The sequence below is a fragment of the Triticum aestivum genome, chromosome 1B (assembly GCF_018294505.1).
Source record: "Triticum aestivum cultivar Chinese Spring chromosome 1B, IWGSC CS RefSeq v2.1, whole genome shotgun sequence".
Lineage (NCBI taxonomy): Eukaryota > Viridiplantae > Streptophyta > Magnoliopsida > Poales > Poaceae > Triticum > Triticum aestivum.
In genome coordinates, this window is record NC_057795.1 from 80,025,997 (window position 1) to 80,042,697 (window position 16,701).

Genomic DNA, 16,701 nt, shown 5'->3' on the forward strand with positions numbered 1-16,701 from the left:
TGGTGCCTTGTTGTGCTTCTCTTTGCATTTGTGTTTCTGATGATCATGATTGTTCTGTAGCATTACCATTTTATTCTTTTATCACTTTAACCAGCTCCTGCCTGCAGGAAAATGCAAATTGCTTACTTGGCTGTCATGTTGGACATGAGCATCATCGGCTGCGGACCGAGGGGCGGGCGCACGCCGCATGCCATGTGAGTTTTTGCAGCGAGTTAAAACGGTTTGCGCAATTTTTCTCCTAGTTTGTTGCTGGGGCGAAGTTGACAGCAGTGTGCTTTCCTGTTTCTAATCCATGCAATGCAAGTATCTTGTGCTCCCTTGCTTGCCTCCCCCGTTTCCAGTTCACGGGCTGCCGTGCCTGGATTCGGGTATGGCACTTCGACGACGAAGAACCATCCATGGTAGATGAGGTTGTGAAGAACTGATGGTGCTTATGCCAGAGGAAGAGGGCCTTGTAAACCAGGCTCATCTCATCTCGGATAGTCTGGACGATGGACCTACGGAGGAGGCAACGTAGGGGAGGCCAAGAGATGAGCAGCGTGAATGATGGGCAAGGTGCTTGCAGCAAGAGCAGTTACTTACTGGATCACTGTGACTGATGCTTCCGTCTGTGCTGCTGCTTATTAAACCGGTCCCGGCTGCCTCCCTGTTTGGCACCGGAGATGAACAGCGCATCTCAGGTTTCTCGCCAGTCTGGCAGTCTGTCAACGCAAGGACGCAGCGTGTAGTGAATGCGGAAGATGGTAGGGCGGTGTGTACTAGTGTAGGGTCATATGGTTTGCCAGGAATGGCAGGCACATCATGTGCTTGCTAGCTTCACCCCCAAGAAACCAGTATATTACCAGATATTATTATCACCACGTCTCTACTGTAGCTGCTTCCTCTCACTGATTCGCTCGCCCTATATAGCCCCCTTCACCTCATCGCCGAAACTTTCGTCACCCTACTCCCCCCTTTCGAGCCTCCCAGTCGACGCGCATCAGCACGGACGAAAAGGTAAGCGGCGCTCCTTCCTCATCCGCAGTCCACGCGGCGACGACTCTTACATCATCTTCTCCGACTGTTTCAGCGTCTCCCTCGAGCTGCAGTGATGACCTCTGTGAGAATCACCGCCTTCTTGGGTTTGATGTTTGAGCTTGTGGTAGGGTTTGATCGGTGAGCATCTTGTAGCATATGCTAGGGTTGTATTTGGGTGCCGATATGTGAGACTGTGATCTTGTAGCATGCTAGAGTAGTGTTGAATACACTGGAATGGTAGCTAGTAGTGTTGTCTGCTGCTCATATCATGCTATGTTGAGCTAGATTATCCGGTAGTGTGTGACATGCTCATTGTCAATGTGTGCTGCGATTGTAGGACATTACCACGCAAACGCAAGACCTTAGTCAGACCCTTGTCCTGTTCAAGAGCCAGTTCCCTCTATCCTATGTCGAGGACTCCCAGGCCCCTCGATGAACAGATGCCTGCTGATTCAGATGTGTTCGAGGTTTTAGGCACATGTCCTCCTTTTGTGCCTACAACCTTTGTGCTCGCTCAGCCAAGTGTTGTTGTTGTTGCTGTTGCCGTTGCACAAATGACATCAACAAAGGCAAATAAGGATGGTAGGGGCAACATGAAGTGGTAGCTGCTCATGTCCATGTTCGTGCTTAACAAGATGCATATCTAGTGGGGTTAGGACTGACAAGAGCTTCAAGGAGGTGCACTTGAATACCATTGTGAAGCAGGTGTTCGAGTTCTGTTGTCAGGAGGTGACCTTCATCCAGGTCTACAACCGCCTCATGAAGTGGAGAGCTCGATGGATCATAGTGTCCAAGCTTAGAGACCTTAGCGTTAGCGGCGCCTCATGGGATTAGAACACTTGCTTGATCATTCTGGAGGCAAAGCACTACACCGGCCACGTTATGGTTAGCTCACGCCCCCTTGTATTTCACATTGTCAACCATTGGCTTTTTGCAACTAACAATGCTTTGTTTCTTTCTTAGGACCAGCCCAAAGACGTTGAGTTCGTCAACACACCCATCCAGAACTACAACCTGATCCAGCACATCCTCTTCTTGGGCTGGCAACCGACACGCATGCCATAAGCTTCGGTGAGCCTCTCGTTTCGCCTATGCCTGAGTTTCCAGAGACCCCGGACACATAGGCAGTCCTTGATGGCCCTAACAGGCCCTCTTGAGCACGTCCCTGTGCTTGATAGAAGAGAAAAAGGGCGGCTTGATGGAGGAGATCAGTGTCTTCACCAGCATGACTAAGGCCGTGAAGGAGGTGGCAACTGTCATCAGGGAGAGCAAGTCCCTCGACGTGCACCCCGAGTTGTACACGGTCGTCATGGACCAAGGTGACTTCAACCAGGAGGCTCTGATGGCTGCTATGAGCCACATGCTGGACAACAAGAACCAAGGTGTTGGTTTTATTGCTGAAAGCGCAGGTTAACTCCCGGGAGGGGGGGGGGGTTGAATGAGAGATTTTTAAAAACTTGTCAAACTCTGAAGAATTTGACGAATATCAGAATGAAGAAATAGAAATGCGAGGCAATTAATTCATCACAACAACGGAAATCATGCATACAAGATACATATAGGTGAAGAACATGCAATCATACATGCATACAAGCATGATGAAGATGAACTGAAGAAATTAAAGACAACATGATAAAAGACTCCACTTCAAATTCATCAGAAGGTAGATCACAAATTCTTCAGCAGCGGAATAAAGTAAAGTTAGGGATGAGGAATTTCAAACCATATAGGCTCGGTGAAGACACAATAATTTGGTAGACCAGTTTCAGTTGCTGTATTAATTGTACGTCTGGTTGAGGCGGCTGAGACGAACTCAAATGACACTTAGTCCTCATCATATCCCTCTTGAGCCAAGGTCACTTAGACCTCGCTCAATCACTCGTGATAAGTCTTCAAGGTAGACTTTCAAAACCTTCACAGACTTGTTCACCGACACACCGCAATGACTCTTGGGTGCTCAGAACATGACACCTAACCGTCCAAAAGAATGACAATCTTCAAAGGTAACGGGCGTCGAATCACACAGATCAATCACTTTGGCTCTAGTTGGTTTTTTTTTCTCACTTAGCATTCTCTCAAAGTCGTCAGAGGATGGGTTGCTCTCAAATGACAGTGTCAAGTTATCTCCAGAGCAGCGAACCAACAAGTGGTTGTGGGGGACGGCTATTTATAGCCAGAGGGTAAGCACAACATGAATTTTCATAAATGCACTTTTCAGACATGACTGTTGTAAGGATAAGGATGCACTCGATAGCTGGCACGCGATGCAGGAACGGTCGAAAAATTAAACTCTCAATTTCGTCGGGGCACTCAATTTCCTCACGATAGGCAGATCGCACTGGCGAAATCCTAACTCCTTAGCCTGACCCAATTCGTGAGTGACTAGATGAACTTCATCATTGTCGCTAGCTAATTCGTCAGCTGTTTAGGAGATTTCCAAAGGCTTCACTCGAAGCTGCTTGTGTATGTATAGGTTAGAGCATCACCTTGAAAATTTGAACAATGATTCACCTAGACCCCCTTTAACAGTATGATTTGTCCTATGATTCAAAATAAGAAGAGAGAAACTACAAAAACAAAAGTCTTCATGCTTCAAAGTTTTCACGTCAATTTCTTCAAATGTCGTACCAATTTCATCACCAAGCTCTGCAATTGAAGAAATACATTTTTGGGGGTCGTCTTCCATGGGTTAAACCAAATCTTCACTGTGTACACTCACAAACACATTAGGCCGTTAACCCATTTGTCTTTAATACTTCAGAATCACTAAGGGGGCACTTGATGCACTTACAGTTGCCATGGCAGACGCTCACAAGGGGCTATGACTCAGGAGCTGGCTGTGCCAGCACTACCACTAGATGTAGTGCTGCCTCTGGTTACCACATGCATGATCCTCGACGGCGACAGAGATGGCGACGATGATGATGATGACAACTGTTAGAGTACGTAATGGGCCTGGGCTGGCGGTATAGCCCGTTAGTCTTAGGGTTAATTAGAGATAAGGGTCGCTTTCTTAGGGGTCAAGTAAGCCTTGCTTGGGAGTCAAGTAAACCTCTCTATATAAAGAGAGGAGATGTATCAATCTAATCAAGCAAGAATTAAGAAGGAAATTCGTTCCCTCTTGCCCGGCCGTGGGCAAAAAGGCCCCCGGCTGGCTCTCTCGCGCCCTCCTTCTAGCAGCGCCATAACAATTTGGTATCAGCTAGCTTCGGTTCGATCATGCCTTCACCGCCGCCAAGCCCGTCTCTTCCGCTGCCGGTCACCTCGTCGCCTCCGGCGACCACCACGACCGTTGCCCCGCTCCTGCCCGCGCCGGGATCCTCCGTCGCGCCCGCCCCCGCCGTCCTCACCCCGGAGGAGGTGTTCGGGGTGCTGCGGGACCTAACCCAGGTGGTCCAGCAGATCCACATGTTCTTGGCCGGGTCCTACGGGCCGCCCCCGGCTGCACCGCCCATCGCCGCCCCCGTGCCGTCGTGGCTGCCGTGGCAGCCGCCGCACCAGGCGGCCTTCGCCGGGCCGCTACAGCTGCCATCCATCGCCACCACCGCCCAGCCCTGGCTGCAGTGACAGCCGCCGCTCCTAGCGGCCTCCGCCGCGTCCGACGCTTTGCCGCAGCAGCCGCTGCCGCTGCCCGGCGCGACACCGCAGCAGCCACCGCCAGTCAGCTCCGCCGCCCAGTATGGGATGCCTTATGACGGGACTGCGATGACCTTGTTCCCATCAGCGCCGCCGCCATCCCAGGGCGTCCACATCCAGCAGATCAAGTCCCCGCCGCCGCAGTCACCGCTTCCGTCTTGGACCGCTACCCGCCACGTATCGACGACAGTGAGGCTGCAGGCTGCTGCGCGCGGCCTCCTAGCGCGTTGGCGTGTGCAGGAGATGCGTGGTCTGCAGCTGCCGCTCCTCCAAGTTGCCCTTCGCTGTGCAAAGGACCTCGATCTCGTCCGCTGCGTCGGGGATCTTGGGCATGCGGTTTCCCCCACGGGCGGCGGGCATGCTGTTTTCCCCGTGGGCAGCGACCTCAAAGTCCGCGACGTCAGCGGTTGGGGGGGGCGCACCCCTCCTCGACATTCTCCATCGCAAGCCCTCCACTCTTCCCTGTGCAGTGCGGAGCAACAACCATACACATGCACTTCTTTTGTCCAGGTGGTGTCCATGGGATCCAGGTGGCTGTACACGTGCACATCCAAAATAAAGCGTCCTAGTCTATTTCAGTTTGAGAGTAATAACACAAGCCGAGATGTAAAAGGCTTGTTTTTAGGTGTTAGGTTTGTGTTGCGTCGAGTCATGGTTATAAGTTGGTTAGGCTGCAGCTCGAGGACAAGCTGCATGTCCAGGTGGGGTGTAGTGTTAGAGTACGTAATGGGCCTGGGCTGGCGGTATAGCCCATTAGTCTTAGGGTTAATTAGAGATAAGGGTCGCTTTCTTAGGGGTCAAGTAAGCCTTGCTTGGGAGTCAAGTAAACCTCTCTATATAAAGAGAGGAGATGTATCAATCTAATCAAGCAAGAATTAAGAAGGAAATCCCTTCCCTCTTGCCCGGCCGTGGGCAAAAAGGCCCCGGCCGGCTCTCTCTCTACCGAAGCTAGCTGTTATGGCGCTGCTAGAAGGAGGGCGCGAGAGGGCCGGCCGGGGGCCTTTTTTGCCCACGGCCGGGCAAGAGGGAAGGGATTTCCTTCTTAATTCTTGCTTGATTAGATTGATACATCTCCTCTCTTTATATAGAGAGGTTTACTTGACTTCCAAGCAAGGCTTACTTGACCCCCTAAGCAAACGACCCTTATCTCTAATTAACCCTAAGACTAACGCGCCCATTAGGCCCATTACGTACTCTAACACTACACCCCACCTGGACATGCAGCTTGTCCTCGACCTGCAGCCTAACCAACTTATAACCATGACTCGATGCAACACAAACCTAACACCTAAAAACAAGCCTTTAACATCTCGGCTTGTTTATTATTATCAACCTGAAATGGACTAGGACGCTTTATTTTGGACCCCTTAACAAAAAGTGGACACCATCATCACGTCAGACGTGCACATGTACAACCACCTGGATCCCATGGACACCACCTGAACAAAAGGAGTGCATGTGTATGGCCACCTGGAAGTGGTCGCAAGAGTGAACAGCAGAGGCGCCGTCGCGGCGGCCGATGGCGGAATGCAGTTGTGCTACGCGGTGTGCTCCTGTCGGTGACACCATGCCTTCTCCCTGCCGGACGGCTGTTGGTCTGCACCGCACAGGGAAGAGTGGAGGGCTTGTGATAGAGAATGACGAGGAGGGGTGCGCCCCCCAACCGTCGATGTCGCAAACTTTGAGGTCGCTGCCCGCGGGAAAAACAGCATGCCCTAGATCCTCGATGCAGCGGACGAGAGCGAGGTCCTTTGCGCAGCGAAGCGTAGCTGGGAGGAGCTGCAGCTGCAGACCACGCATCTCCCGCACACGCCGATGCGCTAGGAGGCCGCGCGCAGCAGCCTGCAGCCTCACCGCTGCCGACACGTGGCGGGTAGTGATCCAAGCCGGAAGCGGTGATGGCGACGGCGGGAACTTGATCTGCTGGATGGGGACGCCCTGGGGAAGCGGTGATGGCGACGGTGGGAACTTGATCTGGTGGATCGGGATTCCTGCCGGCGTGGTCGATACGGGGCCGGAGCTAACCGGCGGTGGCTGCTGCAGCGGAGCGCCGGGCACGGCGGAGGCCGCCAGGAGCGGCAGCTGCCACTGCAGGCAGGGCGGGGCGGTGGCGGCGGTGGATGGTAGCTGCAGCGGCTGCTGCAGCGGCCCGGCGAGCGCGGCGGGGACGCCCTGGGGCAGTAGCAGCGGCTGCTGCCGCGGAGCGCCGGGCGCGGTGGAGGCCGCCAGGAGCGGCGGCTGCCACAACCAGGGTGGGGCGGAGGCCGCCTGGTGCGGCGGCTGCCACGACAGCCATGGCAGCGCGGGGGCGGCGATGGGCGCGGGGGGCACCGCGAGGGTCGGCGATGGCCAATGCAGCCACTGCAGGGTGGCAGCGGGCGGTGGCTGCAGCTGCAGCGGTCCCGCGAGCGCCGCGGGTGGCGGGCACCATGGCAGGGCCGGTGGACCAGTGGTGGCGGCCGGCGACGGGGGTGGCGGCGGCCCGTAGGGACTGGCTAAGTACAACCGGATCCCCTGGACCGCTGTGACCAGGTCGTTGAGGACCCCGGTGACCTGCTCCGGGGTGAAGACGGCGGCAGGGGGCGCGATGGAGAGAGGTATCTGGCCGATGGAGTCACCGGCGGTGGAGTCCAGCGGCGCGGAGGTGATGGACAACGACGCGGTGGTGGAGGTTGGCAGCGGGAGAAAGGGGGTTGGCGGCGGTGAAGACATGATCGAACCGAAGCTAGCTGATACCAAACTGTTATGGCGCTGCTAGAAGGAGGGCGCGAGAGGGCCGGCCGGGGGCCTTTTTTTGCCCACGGCCGGGCAAGATGGAAGGGATTTCCTTCTTAATTCTTGCTTGATTAGATTGATACATCTCCTCTCTTTATATAGAGAGTGTTAGAGTACGTAAGCAAATGACTTCCAAGCAAGGCTTACTTGACCCCCTAAGCAAATGACCCTTATCTCTAATTAACCCTAAGACTAACGCGCCCATTAGGCCCATTACGTACTCTTTGTATAGTTAGGGCTTGAAAACTATTTGATGGTATATATATTTTGTTGAGGTGGTGTATATTAACCCCTCATGATGATGGTGAACTTGCACCGGTAGAATTACACCCTCTTTTGAATGTGGTGGTAGGATGACACCATAGTAGTGCTAGGTTGAACTTGCTATGACGTATGATCATGCATGCTTACTACTGCTCTTCTGCTCTATTGCTTGTTGTTTGTGTGCTCAATTGCTTGCTGCTTGTGTGCTTCATTGCTTGTTGCTTCAACTATTGCTATTATGCACTGCTAGGACAAGTGGTATGCGCGGTGTTCATCGGGAAGGCTCCAGGGATTTACAGTTTATGAAAAGTTTGCAACGAACAATTATCAAGGTACAAGCACATCAGCCACAGAGGGTTTAAGACTAAGCATGCGATAGAAGATGCTTGTGTGGTCCATATGGATATAGAAACCACGGCGGGCGGGCATAAACACAGAGTTGTCACAATTCTGCTTCCATATGTTCTCATTTTTTTAATTTCTTGTCATTTAAAAAAAATGGAGGGGTAATTTAAGCTCAGATTAGACATACCAAAGCTTACAATTTTAACCTGAGCAATGCCGCTATTCGAGTAGCGACATTGCTACCTATACTATGTATGTTACCAAGTGACTGTCAGGTCGGCCGCCGGTGCGGGAGGAGCCAATGGTTTCCATAGCTGGTGCATCGTGGAGAGAGTTTGCCCCCGCGGTTACACATCATCGTCGATAAGACCTTCCACTTCGCCACCACATTCAGCCAGTAGGTTGCGTTCTAGCGTGTCGACATCGTCGTTGAGAAATGAGGATATGTGAGGGGAGGAGGCAGTGAGGAGGAGGTGGGATGGGTGCCAGAACGTTTGTGATGGTGACGCCCTGCCGACAGGCTTTTATAGTCGAGGACGAAGTCGCGTGGCCATTCGAACAACCGTCTCGAGGAATTTGGGGGAGCGGTGGACGCCATTAATGGATCGTTGGCTACCGGTCACGTCGCCCACTCACCGGTGATTAACCGGGACACAATGATGCGTGTATGGTGTCGCGCTTCAAACCCGACCATGGCTAGGAAGTAGAAGCTGAAACTTCCCTCCAGGCCGGTGGTTGTTTTATGGAGCGAGTTCCATGCTAGCCTCCCCAGACTTCAAATATGAAGGCCACGAGGTCGTTTAGCTACATAAACTATTTCGATCGGCACCCATGCGGCGACTCTACTAGAGTGTCATTTTAGCCAAAAATCATCATACTGATAGTTATTATGCTGATCGGGGCCATACACGACTCTGATAGGGGTCCTATCGTGCTCTTCCCCTCTTGTGCACGGTGGCTGCGCCGTTGCTCCCCGCACCTAGCCACCCTCTTTTCTTTGACGCGCTTGATTAGATCCGGGGTGGTCGTCCAACCCTTTTCACCGCCTTCTTTTCCGGGAGGACGACATATTTTTCATCTTGCAAACGGCAAACCAATCATTTCTTCAACAACATTATCTAACTTGGATGATGTTTTGAAGGACAAGAGTCGACCAGAGGCGGCATCAAGCTTTCGCTCACACTGCCGCTCTTCCCCTCAAGAAAGAGAGAGCCCATCAATGCAAGCCCGGCCCACCACTTCCACTACAAGTCAGCCAGCCGAGCCGCGGCTCTGCTTCCGGAGTCCACCCAACCCACCAATCCGCCGGCTCTTGGATTCCCCCCGCGGCGCCCCACCTTTTCCTCCGCCCTCGCCGCGCGGCGCGTGTCACGCCCAGCCGCCATGGCGATCGACCACGACTCCCCCTGCAAGGAGCTCCTCCCCAAGGACCGCCGCAGCATGGTACCCTCCCGCCACGCCATTCCCCATTTCTTGCTCGCTCCTCCCCCCACCTGTGCTCCGCCTTCTTGATTCCTCGTGCTCCACTCCGGGAAGGAACGAAACCGTTTCTTGATCTGTCATCGTCCTCCTTCCTTTTCCGTGCGTTACTGCTGCATTGGGCGGATTGCTGGTGTCGAGGCTGTTGGGTGGATCCTGGGAGCAGTGAAATGGCGATGGATGGAAGATCGATCTCGCCATCTCGGAAAGATCGGTGTTTTTCCCTCTTCTTTATTAAACCCTCATTTGTCCTCTGCCACCGCTTTTAGGGGTTCGATTTATGTTCTTGCGTTCATTCCTGCTGTGCAACTTCTAGTCTTCAAATTCTGGTAATTGTTGTTCGAAATGTATGAAATCCTGGCCGGGTAATCTGTTCGTAACTGCTTCTCCTTCGGCTGATTCCCACGGACGAACACGTTGTGTGCATGGCCATGCTGGTTTCCATTTTCAAGGAGAGCAATGTCTCTGAACAATCTTGTTGTTGTCGTCTGCAGGACGATGACGGCGCTGAACCGGAGGAGGAGGAGGAGCTGGAGGAGGTTGAGGAGGATGAGGAGGTTGCGGAGGTGGAGGAGGAGGAGGCTGAGGAGGACGAGAAGTCTGCGGAGGAGGTGGAGGAGCAGGAGCAGGTAGCGTCGGCGGACGGCGAGCGGTGGCCTCGGTGGCTGCGCCCCATGATGTCCGCGCGCTTCTACACGCCGTGCAAGACGCACCCTGACTCGCGCCGGGGCGGCGTGCGCACCATGTTCTGCCTCGACTGCGCCGCCGTCGCCGGCGCGCTCTGCTCCCTGTGCGCCGACCATGGCCACCGCGGCCACCACGTCATCCGGGTCCGCCGCTCCACCTACAGCAGCGTGCTCATCGTGTCGGACGTCCAGGGCCTCCTGGACGTCGACGGCGTGCAGACCTACGTCATCAACGGCGCGCGCGTCGTCTTCCTCAGAGAGCGCGGCCCGCAGCAGAGGCACGCCCGCAGCGCCTGGAGCTTCGTCAACCAGTGCGGCTGTGGCCGCGGCCTGCTCGAGGCCTTCCGCTTCTGCTCGCTCAGCTGCAAGTTCCCTGGCTGCCGCCACGACCGCAGCGCCTCCTCCCCTTCCTCCCCGCCGCGCAATGCCGCCGACCAGACCTCGACGCCACCACCGCCGCCGCCTGCACACCGGCGCAAGGGCATCCCGCACCGGGCACCGTTCGGCAACCTGGTCGTCTGACTCCACCCAGGGTTGCAGTGAAGTTTTGACAGGGAGAAGAGATTACTGAGTAGCCTTTGCCATCATTAGGACTGAAAATCTTCTGCAGCTAAGTTATGCAGATGATCCTGCTGTGCAACTACTGGTAATGTTCTTAACTTTTTTGATGATGTCCTGAGAAAAAATTGGATGACATGAGAAACTAGTCTAATAGTATGACCAGCCAGGTAACAATGCAATAGTTTTGTGGTGGCCTTTGAGTCTTGATTGCTGCTAGTTGCAGTTGATCTGTGTGTAAATATGGTTGCAGGCTGCAAGATGGGGGGATTGGGGGTGGGAGCATGCTTGCTAATTGAATTCAGCTATATGCTTCCTGACTGTCTTTTTTGCTAAACTACGCTTTGAGGCATCTTCAAATTCCTTGATATGGATGCCATTTCATCGTGCAAATGCCCAGATGCTGTTGATTGATATTGATGTTGCCATTTTGCCAATTATGTTGCTAATGTGAAATTTGAATCCTTTTGCTCTGATTATTACTAGTACTGATCATGCTTTGATCTAGTTCTTCCTTCAATCATGGGTTGAGTAATGATATTGAGATACTTTGATATGAATTTGCATAGGTGGTATTTGGTTTCTGAGTGCAAAAACATGGGCATCTATCTGCAATGCTCTGCTTCATGAGCAGGACCTAAGATTTTCCGCTGCTTGCACGCATTGAAAGTTGAGGGCAGATAATATGGCAAGTGATCCGGCTATTAATTTGTGGAATCATCATGTAATTAAGCATTGGATAGTCTTAATTCATGAAAATTGGCGTGCAATTAATCCTTTTGTCAAATGTATGGATTACACTGTTAATTAAGCAAAACAAGTCAGATAGCTAGTATTCTGCAGTCCACCTTAGCAATATACTCCCTCCGTCCCAAAATTCTTGTCTTAGATTTGCCTAGATACGGATGTATGTGTACATCCGTATCTAGGCAAATCTAAGACAAGAATTTTGGGACGGAGGGAGTACATTCTTTGATCGTTCAATCTTTTGTCAAGATTCAAGTCTTTTTTCCTCCCCTTGAGTTATTTCATAACTCCCTGGGCTGAATTTTCGACTTGCCCCTGTTTTTGCTTATTGGGTTGAAGCCCGTTACCCGTTGCCTTTATTTTCTTCTTGTTTTTATGTTTTTTTGCTTTTGTTTTTGTTTTAGTCGTTTTTCTTATTTTTTATGAGTATTTTTGAGATGTTGGTGTGTGAAAATGTACACACACAAGTACTATCAAATATGTGTACTCCCTCCGTTCCCAAATACTTGTCTTTCTAGGCATTTCAAATGGACTCAACATACGGATGTATGTAGACATATTTTAAAGTGTAGATTCACTCATTTTGCGCCGTATGTAGTCACTTGTTGAAATCTCTAGAAAGACAAGTATTTAGGAACGGAGGGAGTATATATTAAAATGTGAAATTGCACTATTATATGTTTACCTATGTATATTACAAAAAGTGTAATTTCAATACAAAGTTGTCTGCAGTTTTTTTTCTTGTTATTTCTTCTTAAATGATAATACCAATGCCACTAATTCATTTTTCTTTAGAAAACTTTATTTATTATTTTGTTTTTATTTTGTTTCATTTTCTTTCTTCTTTAGGGGCAACACCAATGCCACTAACTCATTCTTTCTGAACTTATTTTTTGTGATTTTTTATATTGTATATGGTTATTCTTGCATATTATAGAAAACATAATTTATGTGTAAATTGTGTGCAAATTATGTTATGATTTGTTTTTTTATTTTCTTTGTCCTTTAAGGGTAATACCAATGCTACTAATTTATTCTTTTTTAGAAAACATCATTTTATTCTTGTGCGTGAATACGTGTGTAAATTATGTAGAGTAAGAAACTTGCACTATGTACTTATTTTTTGCATATTTTAAAAGTAGAGTTTTAGTTTAAATTTGTGTGCAATTTTTTATTTTATTTCTTTTTAAAAGATAATACAAATGCTAGTAATTCATTCTTTTGTAGGAATTTTTATTATTTTATTTTATTTTTGTTTTAATTTCATTTTTTCCTTTTTAAGGGTGATATCAATGTCACTAATCTATTCCTTCTTAGAAAATTCCCTTTTTTTTCTTTGAAAAATCCACTATTATATGCTTATTCTTGCATAAAAAGCACAATTTTCCGAGTGTGCACAAATTTTGTCTTTTTTCCCCTTTCCTTTCTTATTTAAGTGTAATACAATGCCACTAATTCATTCTCTCTTGAAAAACTTCATTTTTTTGATTTAGTATTATTATAGGTGGACTAAGAAGGCTTGAGAAAGTAGAAGGCGGTTGAGCCTTTGGATCTTGATCGGTAGGTGGAGAGCGATTTGAGTAAATTCCCAAAACAATTCAGGCTCCTGTCAAGTTGTTGTATTATTTAATTTTTGCCTGTGGTATGATCATGTGACACTTAAATTTTGCATTAGAAATTTGAAAAACATCGTTTCGTCATGAATCTCAATTCAAGATTTGCTACGTAGTAGGATCACCCAGCATGCAAAACTTGCATTCATGTGGTTTATGGCTGCCAAGATGGGCCGTCATGGGGTGTCAACTCGAAGATCCAACATGTAAAATGCATGCCTGAAGCCCGGTCCCGATGTTGGGCTTTCCTGTGTGTACGCCAACGGTAAAAAGTGAATGACTGCTAATCATTTTTAGGTAACTACACATAGTGCATCCCTCTGCGGTCACCTGAAAATTTCTATGCGCTCAGTCAAATTCCAACAAAGCGCAGCCCGGAGGCTGAGATAGGAACACCATCAAGAACGGGCGACGACATAGTTCTAGATTGGTTCGGGTGCGGGGTAGCCATCGGCGTGGTGTACGGTAAGGCTTTAAGGAAAGGCTGAGGGGCAGCGACTCACACAAGACGAGGCGGAGAGATACATACGACAACACCGTTGGCCATGGAGGGTGGAAGCCGGCGTCAGAGTCTCAGGACGGGTTGACAGACCGACATCGAAGGAGGAGGAAGAATACTACAATCCGTTAGGTCGGTATTTTTTTAACACACAGACGCTCGTACATACGCACATTCATTAGATTTGTATTTTTTTAACACTGTACAGACACAAATGCTCGTACATCATATATACACTCACCCATATTCGTTAGATGTGTATCTGATGGCGGAAGGGGAGTTGGGCTGAACTCAATTTCTTATCTAGTCGAGTGTTTAATTGTTAGCCCATTTTGGCAGTTGAGAACATGAACACACAAGAAATAGCCAGATGTCAGGCGGTTGTTCGCATCTGCTAGTCCACGTCGTGCCCTATGTGCGCAACAGGGCCTCCACATTCCAAACCAACCAAACCTCCATTTCGTGCCAGAAGCTACACCGAACAACGGCACGCCACAGAAGCACACAGCCCGCGCGCGCCATCACGCCCACGTATCCGGTCTTCCTCCTAGCCACAACCCATGGACGAGGTGTGGCCGTGGCTGGGCACCCTCCCTCCTCCCGGCACCGGCAACGGCACGGCATCCATCCCCCTCGCCGCCTCCCCCGAGGCCGAGGGCGCCTCCATCGTCCTGCAGGCCGACTGCACCGCCACCGCGGACGGCGGTACGGCCGTCGTCGCTTTCTCCATCGCCGCAGACAGTGCCAACGGCGTGGCACGCCGCGTGCTCTGGTCGTCCGAGGCATTCGCGGCAGGCTCCGAGGTCGCCCCGCGGCTGCTGCTGCTGGCCCAGCTGCTCGACGAGGTGACCGCGCTCTCGCCGTCCATCACTTCCTTGAGCAGAGAGCCGGACACGTCGCCGCCGGAGTGGAAGCTGGATGAGGAGGTCGTGTCTGCCGTCATCGCGGCCACGGGCACTGATGGCTCCCCCTTCTTCTCGCTGGCTCTGCTCATGCGCCTCTTCTGGCTGTGCGCTTTGGAGGCCCCCGCGGACCTTGGATTTCTCTTCTTCCAGGCTCTTGGCAAAGACATCGAGCGCGCCCTCGCCGGCTGCGCCCCGGCGGCGCTCGGCGCGCTCCTGCTCTCGGTCGGCCCGGACGTCGAGGAGCGGTTCATGCGGTCGCTCGGCTACATGCTGGCCAAGTGGTGCCTGCTGCGGGAGATGCAATCGGCGCCCAAGTCGCCGGCCAAGCCCGACGTCGCGTGCTTGTCGTACGCCGCCAACGTGCACGGTCTCTGGGTGCTGAGAGGGTACGCGCCGGTGCTCGCCATCCCCCGCGTCGCTGGTGCGACATCGACGGCGACGGTCACGGCCTTGCCTCATGAGCTGCCGGAGGAGCCGGCGCTGCGGTACGGCCTGGTGCACCAGCAGCTGGAGGCCGTGGTGCAGGTGGAGTACGCGGTGACCGTGCACGGCGATAGCTTCATCGTCGTCGGCGTGCGCGTCGACAACATACGGGTGCGCGTCGTGCGGCTCGGGTATCGCAAGAAGGGCGGCACTGGCACCCAGGAAGACGACGTCGACGACGACCATGTCCTGGACGGCGAGAGGCATTTCCCGTCGCGTATCCGGCTCTGGGTCGGCCCCAGGTTCGGCTCGTCCTACGCCACGGGCCCGAGCCTTGGCCGGTCGACAGGGAACCCGGAACGGGAGGTGGAGACGACGCGCACCGTAAAGGGGGCATTCGCGGGCGCCAACAAGCTCGGCGGCGACCCAAGGGTGAAGGCGAAGATGCGCTCGTCGTCGCGGGCACGGAACCGGAGCTGGCGGTGGGAGCAGGAGGCGGAGGGCAGCGCCGGCGTGTTCGAGGGCGTGCTGTGCGACCCGGCCACCGGGACGGAGGTGTCGGCGTGGCGCCCGGGTAGCAGAGAGGCCGACCCGCGCAGCGGCATGAGGCGCCGGTACGGGGGTCCTGGGCGAGCGTTCAGCAAGATGCGGGGGCTGGTGGTGGCCGGCGACGAGCCGCCGGAGGAGGTGACGTGGAGGGTAGGGCGGGAGGCGGAGGGGAGGACCATGCGGTGGCGCCTGGGGCTCAAGGTTTGGCTGAGCTACCTGCCCAACGAGGTGAGGAGCCGCCATTTCGAGACCAGGTGCGTCGAATGGGCGCACGAGGTCGAGCTACCGCTAATGGCGACGACTCCATTGTAAATTTGTAACTAAGAACTGTAATGACTCACTATATTAGGAAAAAAGAATATTACTCAAGGTACTTACATGACCCTCCCGTGTTACCACCGTCCCAAAATTGGATTTGTCTGCATAGTTATGGAGGGACACTACTAGGAAAAACCCTAATAGTAGCGCTGTAGTGCTAGTAGTAGCGTTATTACTCAGCTAAACCTTAGCAGTAGCATTGGACTGCTAACCATACATAGCAGTAGCATGCTTACGAATCCTCGCTTCTGCTAATAGCAGCAACGCGGTTGCTCAGAGCGCGCTGCTGCTAAACCAACGCTGCTGTTATATGCACGCCCCGCGCTACTACTAATATTTCCCGTATTTTTTCTTCTTCTCCGTATTGGCGCTGTATTTGTACATGTTTTATGTAGTTGTCTCATCATACGATTTTATGATCATGATGAGTTATTATATCAGTGGAAAAGAGAAGTGAAGGCAATATGGTGCAGACCGAAAGTACTACTAATCCAAACTTGTTTAGTTTGGATCAGTAGTACTTTCGCTCCGCACCATGGTTGCCTCCACTTGAATCTAATTCACATTTATTTCACCCACTGATATATATAATAACTCATCATGCTCATATAACAACTCAACACCATCATTGTAATAATAACTCATCATCGTTATCTTAATAACAAGTCATACTCATCATCATCATAGTCATCTAACCACTTCTACTTGTTATTGATATGTCTCCAACGTATCTATAATTTTTAATTGTTCCATTCTATTATATTACCTGTTTTGGATGTTTTATATGCATTAATATGCTATTTTATATTATTTTTAGGACTAACCTATTAACCTAAAGCCTAGTGCCAGTTTATGTTTTTCCTTGTTTTTGAGTTTCGCAAAAAAGG

General features: G+C 51.5%; 2 protein-coding genes across 2 annotated transcripts; both read left to right on the plus strand.

The window, feature by feature from the left end:
- The first annotated feature begins 9,323 nt into the window (after nucleotides 1–9,323).
- On the plus strand, nucleotides 9,324–10,958 carry LOC123087232 (uncharacterized). The gene is made up of 2 exons (XM_044509189.1): nucleotides 9,324–9,480; nucleotides 10,011–10,958. Exons 1-2 carry the CDS (start codon nucleotides 9,421–9,423, stop codon nucleotides 10,722–10,724), a joined length of 774 nt encoding a protein of 257 aa, XP_044365124.1. The 5' UTR covers nucleotides 9,324–9,420; the 3' UTR covers nucleotides 10,725–10,958.
- Nucleotides 10,959–14,078: 3,120 nt separating this feature from the next.
- LOC123087239 (uncharacterized) lies at nucleotides 14,079–16,152 on the plus strand. Its single transcript, XM_044509202.1, has one exon. It carries the CDS (start codon nucleotides 14,180–14,182, stop codon nucleotides 15,806–15,808), a length of 1,629 nt encoding a protein of 542 aa, XP_044365137.1. The 5' UTR covers nucleotides 14,079–14,179; the 3' UTR covers nucleotides 15,809–16,152.
- The last annotated feature ends 549 nt before the right edge of the window (nucleotides 16,153–16,701 follow it).